This window comes from Macaca mulatta, chromosome 5 (genome assembly GCF_049350105.2).
Source record: "Macaca mulatta isolate MMU2019108-1 chromosome 5, T2T-MMU8v2.0, whole genome shotgun sequence".
NCBI classification, from domain to species: domain Eukaryota; kingdom Metazoa; phylum Chordata; class Mammalia; order Primates; family Cercopithecidae; genus Macaca; species Macaca mulatta.
Genome location: NC_133410.1, coordinates 21478856 through 21504204, shown reverse-complemented (window position 1 = coordinate 21504204; position 25349 = coordinate 21478856). Strand labels below are relative to the sequence as shown.

At 37.5% G+C, this 25349-nt stretch overlaps 1 protein-coding gene across 1 annotated transcript in view; it reads left to right on the top strand.

Moving 5' to 3' along the window:
- The window catches only part of ADGRA3 (adhesion G protein-coupled receptor A3), a 131633-nt gene that overhangs the window by 66377 nt on the left and 39907 nt on the right, over positions 1-25349 (top strand). Inside the window, exons 5-10 of the mRNA XM_015138107.3 lie at positions 2958-3029; positions 5342-5502; positions 7588-7801; positions 12353-12517; positions 14588-14789; positions 15763-15918. Coding sequence (XP_014993593.2) covers positions 2958-3029; positions 5342-5502; positions 7588-7801; positions 12353-12517; positions 14588-14789; positions 15763-15918 — 970 coding nt within the window. The remainder of the gene's footprint in view (positions 1-2957; positions 3030-5341; positions 5503-7587; positions 7802-12352; positions 12518-14587; positions 14790-15762; positions 15919-25349) is intronic.

Below are 25349 nucleotides of genomic sequence, written 5' to 3'. Positions count from 1 at the left end.
CGTATGTATTTGGTGAGCATCTCAGAGCTAGACTGTGATTGTAATGTTTTAAAATATGTGTCATTGTTTATGGCCCCCAAATCCAAGCTACTTACTTCACTTGTGTTCAAGCTGTACAAATAGCAGTCTGTTCCAACACTCAAGGAAAAATTGGTTTGCGTTGGAATTTCCTGAGAAAATGCCATGTCCTTCTCTAATGTGATTCTTTCCTTTGTGATTTCCAAGGGAAATATCTAATAATATGCATATTAGAACCTAGTGATTGCTGTAAGATGCAATTCTTTTTTTTTTTTTTTTTTTTTGGAGACAAAGTTTCCCTCTGTTACCCAGGCTGGAGTGCAGTGGTACCATCTTGGTTCACTGTCACCTCCGCTTCCCAGGTTCTAAGCGATTCTCCCACCTTAGCCTCCCAAGTAGCAGGGACTATCGGCACACACCATCAACCTGGCTAATTTTTGTATTTTTAGTAGAGATGGGATTTCACCATATTGGCCAGGCTGGTCTCAAACTCCTGACCTCAGACAATTTGCCTTGGCCTCCCAAATCGCTGGATTACAGGTGTGGGCCACTGCACCTGGCCCAATTCTTTTCTTTATATGTAAGTCCTACATTTGTAGGATAGATATTTATTTCTAACTTATTGTTACAGAACCTTGCAAACATTTAAAGAAAATTGGAGACAATTGTACATACAAGGAATGTGTGTGTACCCATTGCCCTGTCTCAGCACTTCAGTTTTACCTACCATGTCTTGTCTTCTAGCTTTCATTATTTTAAACATATTCCAGTAATCATATAATTAAAATGGGATACTTTCATAACATACACAGTTGTTGATTGTAATTCCATCTAAGTTACTTTCTTTTTTTTTTCTTTTTTTTTCTTTTTTTTTTTTTTTTTTTTGAGACGGAGTCTCGCTCTGTCACCCAGGCTGGAGTGCTGTGGCCGGATCTCAGCTCACTGCAAGCTCCGCCTCCCGGGTTCACGCCATTCTCCTGCCTCAGCCTCCTGAGTAGCTGGGACTACAGGCGCCCGCCACCTCACCCGGCTAGTTTTTTTGTATTTTTTAGTAGAGACAGGGTTTCACCATGTTAGCCAGGATGGTCTCGATCTCCTGACCTTGTGATCCGCCCGTCTCGGCCTCCCAAAGTGCTGGGATTACAGGCTTGAGCCACTGCGCCCGGCCGTTACTTTCTTAAAAAAAATTTTTTTTTTGAGATGGAGTCTCACTCTTGCTCAGGTTGGAGTGCAGTGGTGCAGTCCCGGCTCACTGCAACCTCTGCCTCCTGGGTTCAAGTCATTCTGGCGTCTCAGCCACCTGAGTAGCTGGGATTACAAGCACACGCCACCACATCCAGCTAATTTTGTAGTTTTAGTAGAGACGGGGTTTCACCATTTTGGCCAGGCTGGTCTCAAACTCCTGACCTCAGGTGATCCACCTGCCTCGGCCCTCCTAAAGTGCTGGGATTATCGACGTGAGCCACTGCGCCCAGCCAAAATGATTTTTATTTTTTATTTTCTTAAAATGTTATTATGATTTATACTGCCATGGGCATACCTTTCTCACAATTCACATTTGGTATCTGCTCTGATAGGCCAAAAAAAAAAAAAAAAAAGACATACCTTTCCTCCTTTCAATTTGAAAATACTCTTTTCTGTTTAAGTTCCTAGGTACTTCTTCTATGAGAATCATTGAATCCAGCCTTTTTCTTACAAAAAAATTATAAAATATAAAAACCAATCCAGTGTTGTTCTTGCTGAAGGTCATTGTAGGTTAATTTGTAAAGTGTTGGCCCTTGTGTGATATCAGGTCTTCCCATCCAGGAATATGTTGCTACTGGTGTCCCAGGAACAGCTGACCCCTCCCTGATCAGTTCTCTTCTCCAACTCCACTTGGAAATCCATCTATCCGATGGTTGCTCTCTCCCACATATGAAGGATTCAGCCCAGCTTCCAGAGAAGTTTCAGGACTCCAGATTTCTATCCCATCCTCTGCTGTGTTCCACCCCCCACCTCACTTCTAGAACTCTACGTCTCAATTCTGCCTGTTCTTGATACCACAGCAGGCATAGAACAGATCTGGTGGTGATTGGCCATATGCGATTTTCCCAGAGCACTCAGTCTCATTTTAACATTAGAAGTCCCCTGAAGGTGAGGTGTACATCCTGAGCAATGAGCAGTTATTGAGCACCATTTATACTCCAGCATGTTACTGGTGTACACGGAAGTGCACACAGACACAGGCCCTCCACCCAGCTCCAGAGCTCATAGTCCAGTATGGAAGAAATACTTCGGTCAAATTGTTTTGGGTGTAACAAACTACTCACATTGTAGAATAGGGGTTTCTGAGTTCCATTCATTCAGAACGCTGCAAGACTCAGGTTATGTATTGAAGCCTACTGACACAGGATAGACTAGAGAAGTGATTTGCCCAAGAGCAACATGGAGTTCTATCCCCAGTCTCTTATATTAAGCCCTGAACTCATCCCGCTCTCCTCATGATTTTCGGTCATGTTTAGTACGCTACTGCTGCTGGTCATTGAGGCCATCCTTTTCCTTTTGTTACTTTTAAAGTTTTAATTATTTATTTTCTATTTGTTTTTACATTTTTATTTGCTGCTTTCTTAAATTCGATGCAAGTGAACACTTAGAGTAATTCTAGTGGGAATTCAGTAGGGTACCTTTTAGGTTCACCTGATATTTGACAGAAAAATTCTTACCTAGCATTAATGTGTTTTTAATAATTGTATTTAGTACTTTGTATAAGATGGAGAATAATTTTCTTCTTCAACCTTGGAGGAAGTATTTGCTAATCACTCCCTCTTTGTAAGCATTGATACTTTCATGACTTCTTTGTAACATTATTTAATGACTGTAGGATGCTTTAGAAAATACAGAATAGGATAAAATGATAGATAGTTGTATTTTTAAAAGTGGAATTGTTTTCTGTCTTTCAGAAACCTTTCGGGGAATTTGTTTTCTTCATTATCTCAAGGAACTTTTGATTATCTTGCCTCATTACGGTCTTTGTAAGTAAAAAATTTTTTTCTCTGTTTTTTGATTTTCATGTCTTTGAAAATTAAAAACATTTATTATGTGGTTTCAGAGACTTTATAAGGACAATCTTGTCAAGTTAGAATCTCATTTGAGAGCTTGCATTCACGTTAGAAAACATACAGTAAGCCTAAATAGTGTGATTTAGACTAGGACAACTGTTTTCTCCTTAGGATACCATATTACTCTAATCTATATTTAGAGTAAGTAAACTGGTAATTTTTTCTTTTTGACTTTTTTTTCAAATCATAAAACGTTGCATTGTTTGACTAATTAAATTTCCAAAGTATAAAATATCCCTTCCTATGAAGAATTTGTAAGAATATTTTATACTTTAGGAATTTAATTTTATCCTGTAAACCCACCCCCCATCTCCCACTTAAAATCAAATTTACAGCTTATTACTGATGTTTCTAGGGATGTTTATTTAGAATGCCTGCTTTATGAAATCAGTTTAAGTTCTGATTTACACAGTTTCTTGTAGCTTTAGAATTGGTTGATTTTTTTTTTTTTCAGATGGTTTTGTTAACAGAGAGATTGCATAGAAGTTATTTTGAAAGTAGCTATTTTCAGATAAACCTTAACATATCTCAGACTATAAATTATCCTAATTTTATTGGAATTACAGTTAAATGTAATGTTTTTCAGGTTTTCATTGAGTAATTTATGGGATTGAGTGTTTTTCTTCCAGGGAATGAATTTTTCTCTCCTGATTCCTCTCTTCTATGTACTCTGACTTCTCCTCTCATCTCCCTTCCATTCCTACACCTGTCATTTAAATCTCATTTAGGAATCTTCCTTGGGATGTAGCTAATAGCTATTAGGAGCCCCAGCCAGCTTCTCACCATCATAGCAGGCATGTGTATGTACTTCTGAAGTCACTTTGGCTCATACTCCATCTTCTTTCTCTTTTTGGCACCCTTACCATTCTTATCCAGAAGACTACCTTTGAGCAGAAACATCTACTTTTGGCATATTTAGTGGGCTCAGGTCAGCCTTTTCTGCAAAGATTAGGAAATAAAAAAGACAAAAGCTAGTCTGGGTTTTGAGACCCTGGGTAGCAGGAGCATGGGAAGTATTTTCATCCCCCAAATGGGAGAAATTGCCAGTGTTTTTTTTACCTGGTGGTGTTAGGAACTGACCAGAAGGTGGTGCTTAGAAATTAGGAGTCTGTCACATCCTCCTCCTGGTGTTGTTTAAATTTATTTTCTGTGCTGTATTCCATCAGATCCCTTTTCTTTTTTCCTTACTCTTTTTTGCCAAAACTAACGAGGTGAACCCTGAGCCAACACTCTAGCTGTGTTAGAAGCATACACACTTAAACATTATTGCACTTTGTTGATTTATTTTTATAGAACATATTGCATTCTATTTTAGCTATGTTTACATTTTGATTCTTCTATTATATGTTGCCCCCCATATTGGCAGGAACAGGGTCCTGCATTTATTGTTATTAGCTGGACTTAGCAAATGTGTGGCACATGAATAGTCAGCACTTAGTAATTATAGTATTTAAGAGATTTGTGCTTATATCTCAGCTCTGTTTATCCTTTCTTCTTCTCATGCCCAAGTGCCAAATTATAAAGGTTTTTGCCTCAAATGAAGACATTTCATTACTATCTTTTGTATCAAAGCTGAGACATTCTTATTTGTATGCTTTTGATTTGTTGGGTCTTTATCTCTTACGTTTGTAAATATCTATGGTGTCACTTGGTGCATAGCAGAAAGGGGTCAGAAACAGTTCCTACCCTAGGGGAGCTCACAGTCTGGTTAGAAATACAGAATATAGTCACAGAAAACAATCCATATTGCTTTAGGTTGCTGTTTCATTGTCAAAATCAACAGAGTTGGTAGGCATTTAGGACAAGAATGTGATAATGATGCTGGAAAATTGGGGATGGCTTCAAGATCTAATATTAATGCCACACACTTCATGATAAATGGGTAGAAGCTTGTTAGACAAAAAGGAATGGGATTTGGTATTCTAGAGAACCCTGGTGTTCAGTAGCTTGTTGCCTAGAAGAGGGATATCTGCCAAAGAGTCTTTGTTTGCCTACCAGATTTCATCCAAAGCAGAAACTAGGGACCAGCAAGAACAGTGTTGGGGTCCAAAACTCTGCAATTCAGCTCCTTGGAGAGAAACTGTAGCTAGCCAACGAAATGTGCTTTAGGCGTGGTATGGGTGAACAGTATTGTGCTTGCCACCAGAAACGTAACCTAATATAAAACAAAAGTGCTATTTAATTTTATTCACTATAATCTCTTAAGTTGTGTTTACATGTTACAGGGAATTCCAGACTGAGTATCTTTTGTGTGACTGTAACATACTGTGGATGCATCGCTGGGTAAAGGAGAGGAACATCACAGTACGGGATACCAGGTGTGTTTATCCTAAGTCACTGCAGGCCCAACCAGTCACAGGCGTGAAGCAGGAGCTGTTGACATGCGGTAAGGGAGAAATCCAAACTGAGAAAGCATTTGCCATATTTTGACTTTCTACCATGTTTTTCTTGACAAATTGTAAGATTCTCTTTATACTTGGACAGAACTAGTATGCAGCCATTAATCATTATGAATTTGATAATATTTACTTTATGCCAACAATTAAGCCAGCTAGATTAAACGACCTTTTTTTTTTTCAATTGGTCTTTAAGGTAGTAGCTGTTTTTAGGTTCACATCAACTTTCTTTATGCAAACCAATTTCAAAGAATAGATTTTCAGATTTTCCATCAGTTGGCAACTCATGAATTTGTAGTAACACAATCTCAGGATGCACACATCCTGTGTGTGGATGGGAATGTGAATGATACAGTCTTTTTGAAGCAACATGTTTCAATGTTCTTAAAAGACTGATACAAGCAGGGCATAGTGGCTCACACCTGTAATCCCAGCAGATCACCTGAGGTCAGGAGTTTGAGACTAGCTTGGACAACATGGTGAAACCCTGTCTCTACTAAAACTACAAAAATTAGCTGAGCATGGTGGCAGGCGACTGTAGTCCCAGCTATTTGGGAGGCTGAGGCAGGAGAATTGCTTAAATCCTGGAGGTGGAGGTTTCAGTGAGCGGAGCTCGCGCCATTGCACTCCAGCATGGGTGAAAAAAGTGAAACTCCATCTCAAAAAGAAAAAAAAAAAACCAAAAAACGGATACAGTTAGATCTAGTAATTCTCTATCTTACAGTTAATTCTTAGGAAATGATCAGCTTTGTATGTAAATCTTCAGACTCTGTGTATAAGCATATCTTACATTCTCAAAAATAGGGGATTGGTTTAATTACTTGTGACATACCCATTCAGTAAATGCAACTGTTGAAAATCATGATTTTGAAGAATATCTGAGGAAATGAGGGAAATAACATATTTGCCACGTGTTAAATGAAAAACACACAAAAACACACACCTACACACACAACCCCATAAAACAAAAACAGTCCTAAAATGGTGGGGGGAGGTCCCTGTTTAGTCTTTGTTTGGAAATAATGTATCATATTTTTTTCCTTTTCTCTTTATTATTGTTGTTGTGTCACAAGTAAAATACGCTCACTGAATGAAAATTAAGATTTGTGCAAAGGAAATAAAAACAGAAACAAAGACCATGTTTATGTTCATGACTGAAAGATAGCTAGTGTTAAGACCTTTTTGTATCATCTTCTATGACTTTTTTCTATTTTTTAACAAAAATATCGTTATACTCTAATGGTATTTTATAACCTTTTTAAAGTTGAATTAATGTAAACGTATTTTCTTATTTAAAATAGATGCATATCAACCCATTGTATAGATGAAGCCATAGTTAACAACTTCTCTGTTATAGCATATTTAGCTCATTAATAATTTCTTGCTTCATAAATAATGGAAGGACTAATTTCTTTGTATGCATTTTTGCATATTTTCTATTTAGGATACACTACTGCTAAAAGTAGAATTGTCGTGTTAGAAAAATGGACTACATATTTAAAAGTCTTTTAATGAATCAATGTCATTTGTGTACATTTTTGTACATATATTTAAAATATTTTTCTGACTGAAAGGAAAAATCTGATTAAAAACTGTTTACACTATATGGGATCTTAAAATACTGGTTTTTCTTGTTTTCTTTAAATGTTCTGATTTTTCTGCAATGAACATGCATTAGTTTTACAGCCAAAAACCTGTGTTGTAATCAAAGGTAATGTAGTCTCCAAAGTGTATTTTAAAGTTGTAAATATCAGCATTTACTTATCACTGATGCCATTTTCTAGAGCACAGCTTGTTCTTTTAGTTCATTTCTATAATCATCTGATACTCTTGTGATGCCACTGAAGAGGAATAACTCTAAATGTCAGAACTGAGTATGAAATTGTTTCTTTTAAATTTCGTTTTTATCTGTTATCACTAAACTCAGTAGCAGCCTGGTTGATGTTAGCATTAGCATGCTGGTTACTGAGGAATATTTGTTGTTCTGTTTTTATAATTTTACCTAGAATTTCTGTAACTTTTAATTATGGCATTTGGAAATAATATTTGTTTCCTGAATCTTTGACTGTCTCTAGACCCTCCACTTGAATTGCCATCTTTCTACATGACTCCATCTCATCGCCAAGTTGTGTTTGAAGGAGACAGCCTTCCTTTCCAGTGCATGGCTTCGTATATTGATCAGGACATGCAAGTGTTGTGGTATCAGGACGGGAGAATAGTTGAAACTGATGAATCGCAAGGTATTTTTGTTGAAAAGAACATGATTCACAACTGCTCCTTGATTGCAAGGTAAACTTTTTTTTTTTTTTTTTAATGAAGAATTGTGCTTGTATATTTTATTTATCCTTTTGGAGTTGCAATGTTTAGTGGAATTTGAATTAATATTTCATCTTCTTGTATTTAAAAATGCAAACATCTGGCATTTCCTTTTCCTGGTTCTTATCTTCTAAAATTAAATAGCCATCTTTTCATCCAGTTTTTAAAGAAAAGGCTTAATTTCAAAGAGAAACTTCAGAAATTGGAGACTTTTTAAAAGTCTTTGGAGGAAAAATGTAAACTTTTAGTGCTAAACCTAATTTCCAACTATTTCCTGCTGCTAAACTTATATTTTCTCTTTTAGTAACCACCTGATATTGACTCTAGTCAAAATATTGACTGATACAATATTTTAAGGTATTTACCTTCTCCACCTACTAGTTGCAAAGAATATAACCTCTGAACTATCAACCTCATGATTGGTGTGAATACCAAAATAATTCAAATGAACTTTATAAAGTATAATAGACTAAGAATATATATGATATTATCACTTACCAGATATTTTACTTTGGTAAAATTTTTACCTATAGACGTTGAGTTTTCTGCTCACTTTCTTCTTTCTTTCCACCTACCTAGAACTTGGCTTATATTTTTATTTCAGTAGAGCTACAGTTGTCAAACTCTCTGCCAGGGCCTCCTAGGGTAACATCACAGCAAACTCGTAGGAGTGCTATGAAATATTACTGAAAAACTAAAGGTTCTGAGTTGACATTCAAATCTCAGGGGTTCTCTGAGTTGAGATTCAAGACTTATGCAGTCGGCTATTTTATAATTTTTCTTGAGATTTCTTGTCTACTAGAAGCACATTTTCATTTATATCTTACAACATTTAGAGTAGATGCTTTTAAATCCTTTCCTACTAATTCCAACATGTGGGCCATCTTGTGGTTATTGCTACTGGCTGCTTTGCTGTTAAATATGGTTCATATTTTCTTCTTTTTAAAAAAATATTGTTTATGTGTCTGACAGTTTTGGGTTATAGACTCGACATTATGAATGAATTGCTGTGGAGGAGAGGTTGGCAAAGTATAGCCTATGAACCAAATCTGGCCTGCTGAGCCCATAAACTAAGAATGTTATTTATATTTGAAATGGTTACATTTCAGATGGTTACATAATTACCTATATAATATTCTTAGTATTGCTTCCTAGCCAGCAAAGCCTGAAATATTTACTGTCTGGCCATTGAAGAAAAAGTCTGCTGACCTCTGACTCTGGATTCTGTTGTATTCCCCTGAAGAGAGCTAACTTTTGTTTGTTCAGGCAGTTAGCTTGGCTGAACTAACTCCTAGCTTTGTCCTCTCTGGTAGGCAGAAGCTAAAGTCTTGGTTTCTGCCCTACCTGCAAGTGTAGTTCAGGATCAGTAAGAGACTTTGGTGCATTTTATGCATAGTAGTTTGGGCTTCCAGCCTGACTTCTTTCTACCTCTGTCTTCTAATTTTTTAAGTCAATAAGATTGTAAGTTTCTATTTGAGTGAGGCCTACCCTTGGGCAAAAGCCATTAAAAAAAAATTCTCCCAGTTACTTCCCAGTGCCAAAAACCCTTGTTTCTCATATCAACTCCTCTTCTGTTATTGCCTGCTTTTGATCAATCTTCATGTGTTCAAATGATTGTAATTTTATAATTTGTCAGGGACATATAATTGTTAGCTGTGGAAAGGGTGATTTAATATGAGCTACTCAGTGATTACTGGAAGCAGAATTCCCTTATTAGGGGATAAGATTAATCGTTGGAAATGATATATTTACACTAGTTTTACTGTAGTGATAATTTCGCATGCCTATACATATGTCAGAATTCATCACATTGTACACTAAGCAGTTTATTGTATAAACAGACAATAATTGATGTATAATTCAACAGTAAAGTTTTAAAAGTAGAACCATTTTCATTGTAAAAGAGCTTTGATTAATTTAGAACTCTAAATTATTTGACTATAAAGTAAGTAGATTTACTGTATAAGTCTATTTCTGCAAGTTATGCTTAAATTTAAATTATGTGTAGCAATGCAAAAAAAAGTTAATTCTAAGGATAGCAAGTTAGCCTAACATTTTTTTTTGGTAGGGACATTAGACTAATGTGAAAATCTTTCATGTGAAGACCGAGACAGTTCTTTACCTAGATTTTGCCCCAGAATAATAGAAAAAAGAAATATGTAGTTATTGTATTGGTTAATCTGAGATTTCTATTGATTTTTCATTGATCTCCCCATGTCTTTGATTCTTCATCAGTAAGAAACAGCATTTTTCTTAAGAGCTGAAATTGAAGCTACTTCTTTCTTTTTAAATCTCCAAATTTGCTGCCTTGAGGATTCCTGAAAATTTTATTCCAGTGATTGGTTTTAGACATTAAAAGTATTGCTAAAAGTTATCCAGGAAACATTTACAGATTTGGAGACTGAAGGGGAAAAATGTAGTAAGAAAACTAGAAACACTCCGTTATAGTGTCATACTTTGGGATGCTGGACTTTGGACGGTTACTGTGGTACAAAGCAAGTACTGTGTGTAAAAGTCATTGTAGAACAAGAAATGAGCATCACTGTCTGGTCCAAGTCTGAGGTTAGATTAATTTTAGAGTGTCTAACAGGCACACATATTTCATTAAGAAGTAGTTGTGGTTATTTAAGAAGACAATAAAAATTTTATTTCAAATTTATGTGTGTTACTTTTTTCAAATGGCTACTAAAGTATTTGAATATAGATAGACATTTTGGGGATTTAATTTAGTAATAGAAACCACCATAGGTATTTTTTTGAGCTGAGAAGGGGGGCACCATGTAAAAGTTACCATGTCAGTGAAGGTTCTGTGAAGTGAAACAGTGTTTGGGAACTTCTGGATTAAGGAATGATTTTCATTGCCAAAATATACTTCTTCCTAGTTCAGTAAAGCCTTATAAAGTAGAATGTTGGACAAAGTTAAATTTAATGTCAAACTCTTTTTTGTGTCACTCTATTTTAAAAATATTAATTACAGTGTGTTTATTTTTCTAACTTAGTAAAGGCAATGAACATTATCTTTGATGATTCATAATATAAAAGTGTCTTGAGCCTTTATTAGAACAATTTGCTGTAGCCATCAATGATTTAGGAGACTGGACAAATGTGTATTTACTTCAAGACATAATTTTGTAAGTTAATTAAAATGATACATACTTTCTGTCTAATTATTTCTTATCATTTGTGTCTACATAACAGCAATGCATACTAGGTCCTGTGGGGGAAATAAAGATTAATTGAAGGCTCTGACATTTGCTCCTTAATTAATAGGTTTTATATAAGAGAATTATGATTTCATCTTGGAAATTAGATTTACTGACAGCTATTTAGAAATACAGCTGTTTTATGAATTGAAATATACCTTAACATGGAAACCTTTTGTGAAAGTATTAATTGGTAATTTACTAAATCTTTTTAGAGAGGTAGTTGGTTTGTTTCTAGTGTAACCCTTTATATTTTACCTTAAACATTTTCTTAATTATGTAAAATCATAATCTTTTTTCTTTTCTTTTTTTTTTTTTGAGATGGAGTCTCACTCTGTTGCACGGGCTGGAATGCAGTGGCGCAATCTCGGCTCACTGCAAGCTCCACCTCCCGGGTTCACGCCATTCTCCTGCCTCAGTCCCCCCAGTAGCTGGGACTATAGGCGCCCGCCACCATGCCCAGCTTATTTTTTGTATTTTTAGTAATGACGGGGTTTCACCGTGTTAGCCAGGATGGTCTCGATCTCCCGACCGCGTGATCTGCCTGCCTTGGCCTCCCAAAGTGCTGGGATTATAGGAGTGAGCCACCACACATGGCAATAATCTTTTTTCATATTTGAATGTTTTCTTCAGAATCTGTGAAAAGGGAGATGTGACTTGGAAACTTCTTCAAGTTTTGCTAAAGAATGTACGACGATGTTTCTGCCTTTGGGCTTGCCATTCCTATTTTTTTTTTTTTTTTTTTTTTTTTTGTGAGACAGAGACTTGCTCTGTCACCCAGGCTGGAGTGCAGTGGTGGTCTCTTGGCTCACTGTAACCTCTGGCTCCTGGGTTCAAGCCATCCTCCAGCCTCACTCAGCCTCCCAAGCAGCTGGGATTACAAGCGTGTGCCACAACACCTGGCTAACTTTTTACAATATTTTTAGTGTAGATGGGGTTTCGCCAGGCTGATCTTGAAGGCCAGGCTGGTCTTGAACTCCTGCCACCCAGAGTGCTGGGATAGCTTGCCATTCCTGTTCTGTAAAGTGTTCTGCTCTCCCTGTTTCTGCAAGGAGAATTCTCATGCATCGTATAGCATTGCATTTGATTCATATGTCTCTTACTGCCCTGATCGTGTATTTTAAAGATCTCTTTCCTTTTTTGCCTCAACATTGAAAGATGTAAAGGAAGGAGTCATTTTTTAAATTCATTTTTATGTAGCAAGTGCTTACCTCACAATATGCATTCAACACTATTTGCTAAGTGAATGATCGAGACCCCTTATTGTCTCCTTTTTTGCCTAATTCTGTTTTCTCTCTTTTTAAAATCTTTCTTTATGCAGTGCCCTAACCATTTCTAATATTCAGGCTGGATCTACTGGAAATTGGGGCTGTCATGTCCAGACCAAACGTGGGAATAATACGAGGACTGTGGATATTGTGGTGTTGGAGAGTTCTGCACAGTACTGTCCTCCAGAGAGGGTGGTAAACAACAAAGGTGATTTCAGGTCAGTGGCGTGGAAAATACTGGGAAAAGTTTCATTTGCCCCAGATCCTTCTGTTGTCTAAGACACATTATTGGTTTCCTATCCTGAGTAACAAAGTTTGAGAACTGTGCATGTCTGAGGACTACCCTTTAGAATAATTGTCATGCGAGCCCGTGTGAAGAGACCACCACACAGGCTTTGTGTGAGCAATAAAGCTTTTTAATCACCTGGGTGCAGGAGGGCTGAGTCCGAAAAGAGAGTCAGCAAAGGGAGATAAGGGTGGGGCCGTTTTATAGGATTTGGGTAGATAAAGGAAATTTATAGTCAAAGGGGGGTTGTTCTCTGACAGGCAGGAGTGGGGGTTACAAGGTGCTCAGTGGGGGACATTTTTGAGCCAGATTGAGCCAGGAGAAGGAATTTCACAAGGTAATGTCATCGCTTAAGGCAAGGACCGGCCATTTTCACTTCTTTTGTGGTGGAATGTCATCAGTTAAGGCGGGGCAGGGCATTCGTACTTCTTTTGTGATTCTTCAGTTACTTCAGGCCATTTGGGCATGTATGTGCAAGTCACAGGGGATGCGATGGCCTGACTTGGACTCAGAGGCCTGACAATAATGATTTCAGAATCACTTATGGAGAGGAACAAAAGGGGTGCTTGAACTTTGTCTCAGACCTGTTGATTTAAGAATCTCTGAAAGCAGAGTCATTTTTAACAAATGGTTTTGTTGTATAAGAGCCATTGCCTTAGGGAAACATTTGAGATATTCTGGTAAAAGAGTACAAAATTCAAACAGGTTAAGTAAGGTATTTTCTGTGTTCACCCCTCCTCCCCCCTCCGCAATGGCCCTTTTATAGATGAACCTTGGAACGTTTTATATTGCTCAGGTACTTTTCAGTACTGGCGGTTCAGTAGGCATCATAATTAGAAGAAACACATATCTCATTTTCTCCCCTTGTTCAGTTCTTCTGGAAATCAAGCAAGAAGGACTTTGGGAAATGAAAGCTGTTGGGTAGCCTGAAATTTGGGGAGCCATGGAATCCCAGGTGGGGTTTGTTGAGCTCTGTTAATGTAAGCAAAGGGAGTTATTTATTTATTTATTTTAGTAGACAGTTTAGGATTTGCAAGAGACGACAGCTTTTACCTTAAACTCTCTTTACTTTCAAAGGTGCTTTGAAACATCTTTAAATATCTTATTTACTTCATCTTATTTATGTTCAGGGATTTAAAAAATGAGTTTATAGTTGATATAAACAAAGGGAAATATGTTATTCTTTGAAGCAGCAGAAAGATCGTTTATTACCCAGTTTGCATTGTCTCTGATGGGTTCAGTTGTCACCTCCTGCCTGTAACCTCAGTGTTTCAAGGGTGGGAAAACCCTTTGGTGTTAATCTTTTAAATCCAAAGCAAAGAAGCAATAATAACGTCTTTGTCTCAGCTAGTTCGCCATTGCTCTTATAAAAATGATTCTTGACATCAATATATGGAAATCAACATTTATTATTGCCAATGGATAAGTCTTTTATGTAAATTAAGTATTGATCTATAATATTATTTAGAATACATGCTTTTAAGTGAAATATATGATATTTGGTAATTTTGTTATATTTAACATCTTTTATCAAATAATCCTAGTATGATATTTACTAGTTATGGTAGATTTTCTATTTTCTTATAGTTTTGATTGCTTTACATTTTAAAAAATAGAGCAATTAAATGTTTATAGATCAATGAATTATCTTTTAACACTCCTTAAGATACTGTGCAATTAAATACCCACTGCATTAATAAGTTTTAGTTTAGTGTTGCTTGATATATTTATGTGATTTTTGAAATGAATTCTATTTTGGTGTGACTGATACTGTAATTTAGTGGTTCCTGTGATAAGCATCAACGGTAACCTGCATTAAACATGTTGAATTTCATTCTCAGTCTTGGAGACAGAGCTCAAATAACAAAGGTTTCTCCCAGCCCAGTTTTGATGACCCGTGTCAGGGGTGTATTGACATGACATGTTCTCATCTTTGATTTTTTTCTCTGCTATGTACCTGTGTCATTTAGAGTTTCTTGTACTATTTTGTCTTCATCTCTAGATGGCCCAGAACGTTGGCGGGCATTACTGCATATCTGCAGTGTACGCGGAACACCCATGGCAGTGGGATATATCCCGGCAACCCACAGGATGAGAGAAAAGCTTGGCGCAGATGTGATAGAGGTGGCTTTTGGGCAGATGATGATTATTCTCGCTGCCAATATGCAAATGATGTCACTAGAGTTCTTTATATGTTTAATCAGGTAACTAGAAAGTCTTCAAGTTTACTTGGGTTGTGGAGAAAACATGGTATTCACAGCAAATACATAAGGTGTTTTTTTTTTTTAAATACTAGGCAAAACATAAGGATTTGGTGTTTTTACTTTGGTTGACTTAACTGTCTTCAGGATCAGGTCTGTCTTAACCACTAGTCAAGTCCCTCTACGGAATCCTTCCTTTCCAGTCACCGTCTCCCTTTGTGCCTTTGTTTGAATATCTTTTTAAACCTGTATCCACCAGACAGAATCCTAACCATCCTTCGAATTCACATTGAAATTCACCTCTTGGATTCCTTTTATAATCACTTTGTTGAAAGCAATCGTGTAGAATACTTGAACTACTCACGTGCTGTTTGTTATCTTTGCTTCTATGCATCTTTTTAAACCTTACCAGACTATAAGCAAGTGGAAGATGGCTTTTGTGTAATGTATTTTCTTTTGCCCCTTAGCACCTGGTAAAAATCCTTTTGCAATGTTAGGTGCTAAGTCAGTGTTAGAGTCAGTAGATAAACAAATGTAAAACATTACTGGCAGTGCATGGCAAAAAAAGGTAAGTGCCAAATAAGTAGTTGGGACTCTTATGCAGTAGGAGTTCCAAGGGAGGTACTGATCACTCCCAGCAGGAATTCTCAGGAAAGGCTTTTATTAAGCAATTGGGATTGAGGTATGTGTAGAATTTGGATAGGCAGAGAAGAGAGAGATGGTGCAACATGTTAACCTCATGTATTTTTATGTATTATTGTATTTCACTCCAAGCTTGAAAAAATTTCCCTCCAGTGAGTTTCAATTGAATTCCAGTTTTCTTAGATTTGTAAAGCATTTTAAGAAGGCCATGATGAGTAAATAATAAAGTTACTTAATTCATTGCTGTTTTGAAATGCAGAGTTAAAATGTCAGGATTGTGTTGATCATTTTGCTAATGACCATTTTGTTGATCATTTTTGCCTTTGAAATGTAGATGCCTCTCAATCTTACCAATGCCGTGGCAACAGCTCGACAGTTACTGGCTTACACTGTGGAAGCAGCCAACTTCTCTGACAAAATGGATGTTATATTTGTGGCAGAAATGATTGAAAAATTTGGAAGATTTACCAAAGAGGAAAAATCAAAAGAGGTACTTTTCTAAATTCAGATTTGTAGCACACAGTGTCAACAATTGGTAGTGTGACAGAGTTCAATCTGTTTATTTTAAGGCCTGTTTATTATGTTTGTCATATTTGAACTAAAAGCACGCTTTTAAATTTCCAGAATTTTGTTGAGATACTTCTGCCTCTTCTCTTATAATGAACTGTTTATTAATGGGACCAGGAGAGGTGAGCTCTCAGTTCTTGGACATTAAGGTCCAGAGATATAGCAGAGGTCGCTGGTGAGAAAGCAGTGTTCTGCCTCCACATTGTGCCTTAGGCAGGGCTGCTTAGCTCAGCCTGCTGGATTTCTCTTCTCCACACACCCTTGCGCTCATCTTTTGTAACGGGAGTTTTAGTCACCCAGATCTTGTAGTAAATTCCTTTTAATTGTCCTTGTAGTAAATTCCTTTTAATTGTCCTTGTAGTGTCCTAGAGAAATGAGAGGATGTTTAGGCACTTTTTTGAAATTCAAAATGATTGGAATATATAAGTTTTAAAAATGCAGTGAATTCTAAAAGTGGCGTATTTTAATCTGACGGGACCACATTGAAACCATGATACGCTTGTCCACATGATATTTTTTAGAGGAAAAAATTGACAAGCACAGTTTATTTCACTTGTGTCCCTGTGAAGAGACCACCAAACAGGCTTTGGGTGAGCAATAAAGCTTTTTAATCACCTGGGTGTAGGCGGGCTGAGTCCGAAAAGAGAGTCAGCAAAGGGAGATGGGGGGGGCTGGGCCGTTTTATAAGATTTGAGTAGGTTAAAGAAAATTACAGTCAAAGGGGAGTGGTTCTCTGGCGGGCAGGGGTGGGGGTCACAAGGTGCTCAGTGGGGGAGCTTTTGAGCCAGGATGAGCCAGGAGAAGGAATTTCACCAGGTAATGTCATCAGTTAAGGCAGGGACCAGCCATTTTCACTTCTTTTGTGGTGGAATGTCATCAGTTAAGGAAGGAACAGGCCATTTTCACTTCTTTTGTGATTCTTCACTTGCTTCTGGCCATCTGGTCATATATGTGCAGGTCACAGGGGATACAATGGCTTAGCTTGGGCTCAGATGCCTGACAGTTTACAGAATGAATGAGCAGCAAATTAATGTTTTGAATAATTTTCAAGGGGCAGAATTATTGTGTTCTTAAGCTTTACGTTTAAAGCTTCGTGAGAACTTTATATGTACAATTTCTTTTGTGATATAATCACTTATAAAGAAGTGAATTATAGAGGTAGAGGGAACCTCAAGCAAGTGGTAAACTGAAGCCCACGCTTAGGTTAGGGCAGGCCTGGAAACAGAACCCAAGATCCCTGACTCATCCATAAGAGTTTTCTATAGCATCACATTCACCTTCTCATACAATGTGGCCCTGACTTACAATTCTAAAAGTGCTCTGTACACAACTGTGGGGAAACACCGGGCTAAACAAAACCTGCATATTTCTTTATGTAGAATTTCTCAGATCCATTAATATTGCTAAAATGTAAATAATAAGCCTTGTTTTCCTAAATCATTCTAATGTATTTTTATATCACATATACACAGACTTATATATCACATATATATTCTAATATATAATATATATTTAGATATATCTAATATGTATATTATATATTTATGTATCTAATATAGGTATATTCTTAAATACCATATATTTTATTTATATATCTATATTAGATATGTAAGATAGATATCTACATATTATACATCTATATATCTAATATAGATATATTCTTATATATAATATAAGATATATATAAGATATTGTATATAATATATGTAAGAATTAGTATCTTGCTTTCTGGTAATAAGTTTTTGGAACTGTGACCCTAGTGCATTAGGCACTTTACTTGATAGGATGTAGTTATTAATGGAAGGAAACTACATACATTGTGTATAAACGGGACTTAGGCAGATAGGCCACCTCACTTGTCAGCTGGATAACATTTCATTTGTTTTCTGAACTTCAGGGACCATGATTTTCTAATAACTGCTCCTGATACTTGATTGTGTCTCCAGGGCACAGCCCACTTTCCTGCAGTGAATTTTCCTTGTACTGGGAGAGGCCATTTGGATTCTGGCTCTGTGATTAATATTCTGCTCCATTGTTGCTTAAGATGACAGGTTAGCTGCCCACAGGATTAGCAGTCATTTCTGGTAGCAGGATGTTTCTAGTTACTAGAATAATTGTAATGACATTTGGAATGTGGACATGGAAGAACATTCACCATTGAAGAATACATGTTTATGATGTGACCCTGTTTTGCTCACCCCTCAGCATGAGCAACGTGGTGTCCAGAGGTGTATGTTGAACTGTTTGCCAGCGTGTGGAAGAATAGTCAGCTGTGCTGACGGGTTCTTAGGTGGAAACATCATATTGAACTGGAAGTAGACATGGTTTTATTAGTTATTAATTAACCATGGGCTTATTCTTCATTTTTCAAATTGGGATGCTGTTTTCTCTGTATAATTTGAAAAGTGTATGTGCACAAATAAAGGCGAACAATTTAGCAAAATAGTTGCAAAGCTTGAATATAATTTTATTAGGTTATGAAATATAACATTTTTCTGACCTCAGAAGCTAAGAAGGAAGTCCTTTTAAACAATCACGAGTGCATCAGTTAGTTCTGTAAAAATGTATTGTGAAGAAGATTGCTGTCACTTTTACTAGTTAACATAGGACGGAAAAGTTATGATTATCTTTGGAAGCAAGTGATGGCAACTTACTAACTGTCAGCACGAGAAACAGGAAGATATTCAGGATTGAATAATTGAGGTATAAATGTAATAATATTGCGTGTGATGCAGTGACTGACATACAGTTCTCTGGCAATTTGAGCCACAGACCATAGCTTTCACCATTTATTAGAGCAGTGAAAAAAAATTAGGAGGCTTAAGGGCTTCATTTTAAGTTAATTACCACAGCATAAAATTATGCCAAGTTATCCTAAAATGCACCTAGCTTAGAGAAATAATTAATTAAATTGATTTTTGTGTTATGACTGAAAGTTATTCTTTTATGGGTGATTTCAAAGCTAAAGTATTGTGGGGGAATTGCTTCTTAATCTGTGATTGAGCCTGGACAACACAAGCTGGCACTTTGTTGTCTCAGAATAGGCATTAAAAGCTATCAAACTGCCAGATCTAAGTGATGCATTTAATGGATCCTTTTAAAAACAGTTAAAGGTTGTCTGTCAGGCAACAGAAATGTCTGTTATGTATTTACTAAAGTGATTTTTCTTATGAAAACAGTATGCGTATTCATTTTATAAGATGGGAAAGTTAAATATAAAGATTAGATCTGGTGACGCTTTCTGGCACGCTTACTGTCTCTTGTTTTAAAATATGTGAGTGCAATATGTGCTTTACACTAGTTTTTATATAGATTTTTACAAATGTATGGCTCTTTCATTGATTTTAAAGTGTCATTGCTTCTGTATTGACGGTTATGATTCTTTGGTATTCTTTTTTTTTCTTGATCTTACTTGCCAGACTTTTCTGTATTATTAAGCTTTTCCAGGACATTATTCCTAAAACTTGACCACACATCAGAATCACCTGCTGGATTTATTATACTCAGAGATTGCTGCCTGAGCTCCCCCTCCTTGCCATTCCCAGTTGCCATTTCAGCAGGTCTAAGTGGGTTCAGAGAATTTGAATTTCTAGTCAGTTTCAGGTGATATTTCAGGCAGCATGACTTTGACACTGGCTTTGAGAACCCCTGTAGCATCTCCATTTCTATTGTTGCTTTAATTTTTTTTTTTTTAGGTTGGGGGGGAGTTAACTTTTTAAGAACTTTTTCTTGGAAAATTGAAAAGTATAGGAGAATATTATCATTAATACCTATGCTATACTTCTGCTTGGCTTTGACGGTGTTCAACACAGCAAGCCCTCACTTGCGGTCATCTATAGGTTCTTAGAAACTGCAACTTTAAGTGAAATGATATATAATGAAACCAAATTGACCATATGCTAATTGACGTAAATAAGACTTATAAAATCCCTAGAGATCATTTCTGGTCAAAAAAATATCACTAAACTTCCAAATAAAGGCCCCAGACATTCTAATATTAAACATTGAAATAAGTATGAGCCATACACATATTTAAGAAAGATTAATAAAAACAAGACAATTATTTACCCATTGTGTTAGTTTTCATGCTGCTAGTAATGACATACCCGAGAGTGAGTAATTTATAAAGAAAAGAGGTTTAATTGACTCACAGTTCAGCACATCTGGGGAGGCCGCACAATCATGGCAGAAGGCAAAGGAGGAGCAAAGTCATGTCTTACATGGCAGCAGGCAAAGAGAGAATGAGAGCCAAGTGAAAAGGGAAACCCCTCATAAACCCCCTTATAAAACCATCAGATCTTGTGGGACTTATTCACACGACAGTGGAGCAGTCAAATCTTAAAGCTCCAAAATGATCTCCTTTGACTCCATGTCTCACGTCCAGGTCACACTGATGTAAGAGGTGGGTTCCCATGGTCTTGGGCAGCTCTGCCCCTGTGGCTTTGCCGGGCACAGCTTCCCTCCTGCCTGCTTTCATAGGCTGGCATTGAGTGTCTGTGGCTTTCCCAGGTGCACGGTGCAAGTTGTTGGTGGATCTGTCATTCTAGGGTCTGGAGGATGGTGGCCCTCTTCTCACAGCTCCACTAGTTGATGCCCCAGTAGGGACTCTTATCTGGGTGCTCCGCCCCTATATTTCCCTTCTGCGCTGCCCTAGCAGAGGTTCTCCATGAGAGCCCTACTCCTGCTGCAAACTTCTGCCTGACATTCAGGAATTTCCGTACATCCTCTGAAATCTAGGCGAAGGTTTCCAAACCTCAGTTCTTGACTTCTGTGTACCCACAATCTCAACACTATGTGGAAGCTGCCACAGCTTGGGGCTTGCACCCTGTGAAGCAACAGCCTAAGCTGTACCTTGGCCCCTTTTAGTCATGGCTGGAGCAGCTGGGAGCAGGACACCAGGTTGCTAGACTGCACACAGCACATGGACCCTGGGCCCAGCCTGTAAAACCATTTTTTTTCTCTGAGGCCTCCAGGCCTGTGGTGGGAGAGGCTGCCATGAAGACCTCTGACATGCCCTGGAGACATTTCACCATTATCTTGGGGATTAACATTCAGCTCCTTGTTACTTATGCAAATTTCTGCAGCCTGCTGGAATTTCTCCTTGGAAAAGGGGATTTTCTTTTCTATCGCATTGTCAAGGTGCAAATTTTCCAAACTTCTATGCTCTGCTTCCCTTCTAAAACGGAATGCCTTTTACAGCACCCAAGTCACCTCTTGAATGTTTTGCTGCTTAGAAATTTCTTCTGCCAGATACCCTAAATCATCTCTCTCAAGTTCAAAGTTCCACAAATCTCTAGGGCAGGGGCAAAATGCTGCCAGTCTCTTTGCTGTGACAAAACAAGAGTCACCTTTGCTCTAGTTCCCAACAAGTTCCTCATCTCCATCTCAGACCACCTCAGCCTGGACCTACTAGCCTCTAGGAAGTTCCAAAGTTTCCCAGATTTTCCTGTCTTCTTCTGAGCTATCAAACTGTTCCAACCTCTACTTGTTACCCAGTTCCAAAGTTGCTTCCACATTTTTGAGTATCTTTTCAGCAGCGCCCCACTCTATTGGTACCAACTTACTGTGTTAGTCCATTTTCGTGCTATTAATAAAGACATACCTGAGACTGGGAAGAAAAAGTGGTTTAGTGGACTTGCAGTTTCACAAGGCTGGAGAGGCCTTACAATCATGGCAGAAGGCATGGAGGAGCAAGTCACGCGTTAGGTGGATGGTGGCAGGCAAAGAGAGAGCTTGTGCAGGGAAGCTTCTCTTTATAATACCATCAGATATTGTAAGACTTACTATCACAAGAACAGCATGACAAAGACCCGCCCCCATGATTCAGTTACCTCCCACTGCGTCCCTCTCGTGACACGTGGGAATTGTGGGAGTTACAATTCAGGATGAAATTTTGGTGGGGACACAGCCAAACCATATCACTAAGTGTTGGTTGATTGGGGGCATTAATGAGAAAGGTCTAATGTATCCTTAACTGTGATATTTGCTTGCTTCCGCCAAGTGCCAGAGTAGGGGGGCTCACTTTAAACTTAATTCTTAGATTGAGGTTTTTAAGAACACAGAAGTAGTATAAAGGACCCGTTTCAAGGTCAACTTGTGTTTCGAAATTGTCAGAGAATAATTTTTTTTTTTACCTCCTTCTATCTCTTGCCCAGGTCAAGACAGGCACGTTTCCTGGCTCTCTGCTTCCATGAAGCTGAGTGGTTGCTGGGTAGACCCGATGCTGCAGGTGGTGTCCTTTGATTTTCTAGCTTTGTAACTGGGGGTCTTCTTCTGGTACCCTGTGTTGGCATGGCCTAGGCTCTGTGTGGAAGTCAAAACATACCTTGTGGTCATCAGAATTCAACCTCAGAGCTCTTCGGATTTCTGCTGTTCTTTGGCGACTGGGTTTTGGAGGAGGCTCCATTTTCCTACTTCTTAGTGATGCATTTACAAAGATAACTGTTTTCCTTTCAGCATTTTTCACTTTCTGCTGGGGAGTTCTCCAGAAAAGGAAATGCACATACGTGTTTGTAATCTCATATATTTCAGTAACACCTTAGGGTAGAATCAGTATTTGGGGATATTTTATCTTTTAATATATGAGATATTTACAGATTAGCACAATGACAACTAAATTTATGGTTCAGTTTTTTTTTTTTTTAAGTTTTGAATGTGTGGGCTTTATGAGGCTCGAGCATGAGACCTGATGGTAGACACATCATCGCTCTTGAAGAATTATGATTATTACAGATCTGAGAACTCCTGCCTTGCAATATTCTTCTCGACCTCTTTTCCGCTTCTGCCCATTTCCTCAGTTCCTCCACTGTTACCCTCATCCTCATCATTCTCTTTACTCCTATACCTCAGTAAAATCAGAGCTTTAACCTTTGCCATAACCCTGATGATGATCACAGTCAGACTGTTGTTGAATAGCAAATGCTTACCTAAGCAACCTGCTGAGAAGCCTACAGAGGTATCCCGTGGCACGTAAGGCCAGATGTGACTTTTAAAACTTGACTTTCAGAATACAACAGTTCCATCATTAATCAGGGTGATAGCATACCTTGAAATAGGTGTGATCCCGATAGTATCCTTAATTTGGAACCAGGAGAACATCGTGAAGACTGCTTGAGCTTAATAGGATCAGCTGCTGCAATGATGGTGATGTAGGTTCCTCTGTTTGTCATCTCCAAAACCATTGCTCCACCTATGCATGTGTCTGTTAATTCTTGCTTTTCTGGTTATTAGAATGAACAAAAGTGTTCCTTCGCTGCTCAGTGATTGAAAATGTAAATATGGGAGGGCCTAGGTCACTTGGCCTTTCTCAAAAACTTCATGAATTGCTTAATTTATATTTTTGCTGGGTATGTGAAGATATGTCTTTTGCTTTTTTTTTTTTTTTTTTTTCTTATTTTACCATGGAATGAGATGTTCTGAGCATTGTAGAGTTCTTGGTCCCATTTTACAAATGAGTAAACTGAGTCTCACAGAGGCTGATTTGCTCAGGGACCTCTAAACTTGTAAGTGACAGACTTGAGATCTCAACCCAGGAGTATTTAACTCCAAGGCACATAGATATTATGTCTTCGGTGTTAAAGACTATACATTAAATGTCATCAAGTTTAGTTTATGTATTATCTTGTATATTAATATAACATCAGAAATTTACTAAATTAACAGGTGTTTTTGACCTAATTTTGATAAAACTTCCAAGCCATTTGTATATTAAGAACTTGAAATATCCTGTCTCTTACAACATTTGACATTGAGCACTTTCATTGCCATTAATGTGTGTTTGTTTCTTCCGCATGTTATCTTTGATAAAGTCCATTCGCTCATGTTTTTGGTTGGTCCTCCCACTTTAGTGTGACAGGTGCAAGAGCAGGTGGAGGAGTCCTTCTGACCCTTTTGTGGCTGGAGTGGCCTTCAGGGAATGAGGCCAAGGAGAAATCTGATGCGTTCTCCTTATACTGGTTGCAGTTTTTAAATGAGCTTTGTGTGTCAGATTTCAGGAATACTTTTTTTAATCCAGTGTAATTTTTCATGCCTTGTTACCCCTTTTGTGTCACTTTTTGCCACTGGGACAGATTCAGAGCTACTTTTGTAACCAAGCTACAGAAGCATATAACATTTTCTGATTATCTGCTCTAGGGAATGTTTTGGCAACAAATCCCTTTCCTCCATTCTTAGCCATTTGGAGTGAAATAATGAGAAACATAGCTTGTTCTCAACTAAAGCAATTGCTGTTGTTAGCCCTGTACCTTTTTAGAGGTATTTGTTTTTTTACTAACAGAAGTTAATTTCTGTATTACTGGCATTATCTAGCGGGACATAGCAGTAGTTCTTTGATCATGTAATAATGATGACTTTTTCAAGAGAGATAATGTACTCATCAGATCTCATGTCAGGTCCCCATAAAATTCCTACATTTAAAACTTCAAGGAAGTATTAGTAAGTTTAGTTGTAACTTTGCTAATCTCTAAACACTGCCTATATTTCAGTGATGCCTTAGAATAAAAATCAATATTTTCATGTATTTTAAAGTTTTGCATCCAGTGGGAATTTTATTAATATATATGATAGCCATAAAGTGTATTTCACCATGTTATCTCTTTTACCTCTTTTATTTTTGTGTAAAATCTTCAAATGACAGTAAGAATAATAGACAAAATCTTAACTAAGTTATTCCAACTACTGTGAATTTCCATTAAGACTTTGGACTTATTAGTCTAGCATCTGTATAAACGGCAGATTGACAGATTCAGTAACTGAATAGGAAGAGTCAGTACCCTTCTTTATAACTCCAGAAGTAGAATGACATTCACCCCCGTACCTGTTTGTTAGTAAGAAGATGCACTAGGATGCTAATGTTCCAATGAATCATATCAAATGAACCAACTGAGGATTCTGCAAAGCTTGATTACAGGCTCTTCTTAATTATTTGTCAGTTTGTCATGTTAATATCTTCGGTTTTGGGGGAAGTACCCCTTGAGAATGTATTAGTTCATTAAAATAGGTGTTTGGATTAAATTTCATTACTCTATATCCTGTATTCCTCTGCACATTTCCTTCATAGCAGTTACCACAGTCTAAATCACTTTTTAAAAATGGATTTATATGCTTGTTTTGCATTTCCTTCACCAGACTGTAAGGTTGAAGATAGAACTTGTTTCTTTCTTTTGCTGTTGTATCCCTGTTGCTTCAGACAGTGTCTGGCTCACATTGGCCCTCAGTAAATAGTCAGTGAACAGTAATCATGAACGTTTAAAATGAATATTGATACATATCGAATACATGGACATTGATAACTGTTGGCTTCTCCATCAGCTGTTGTTCTAGTGAATAAGGATATAAATATAAGACATTTTGTTT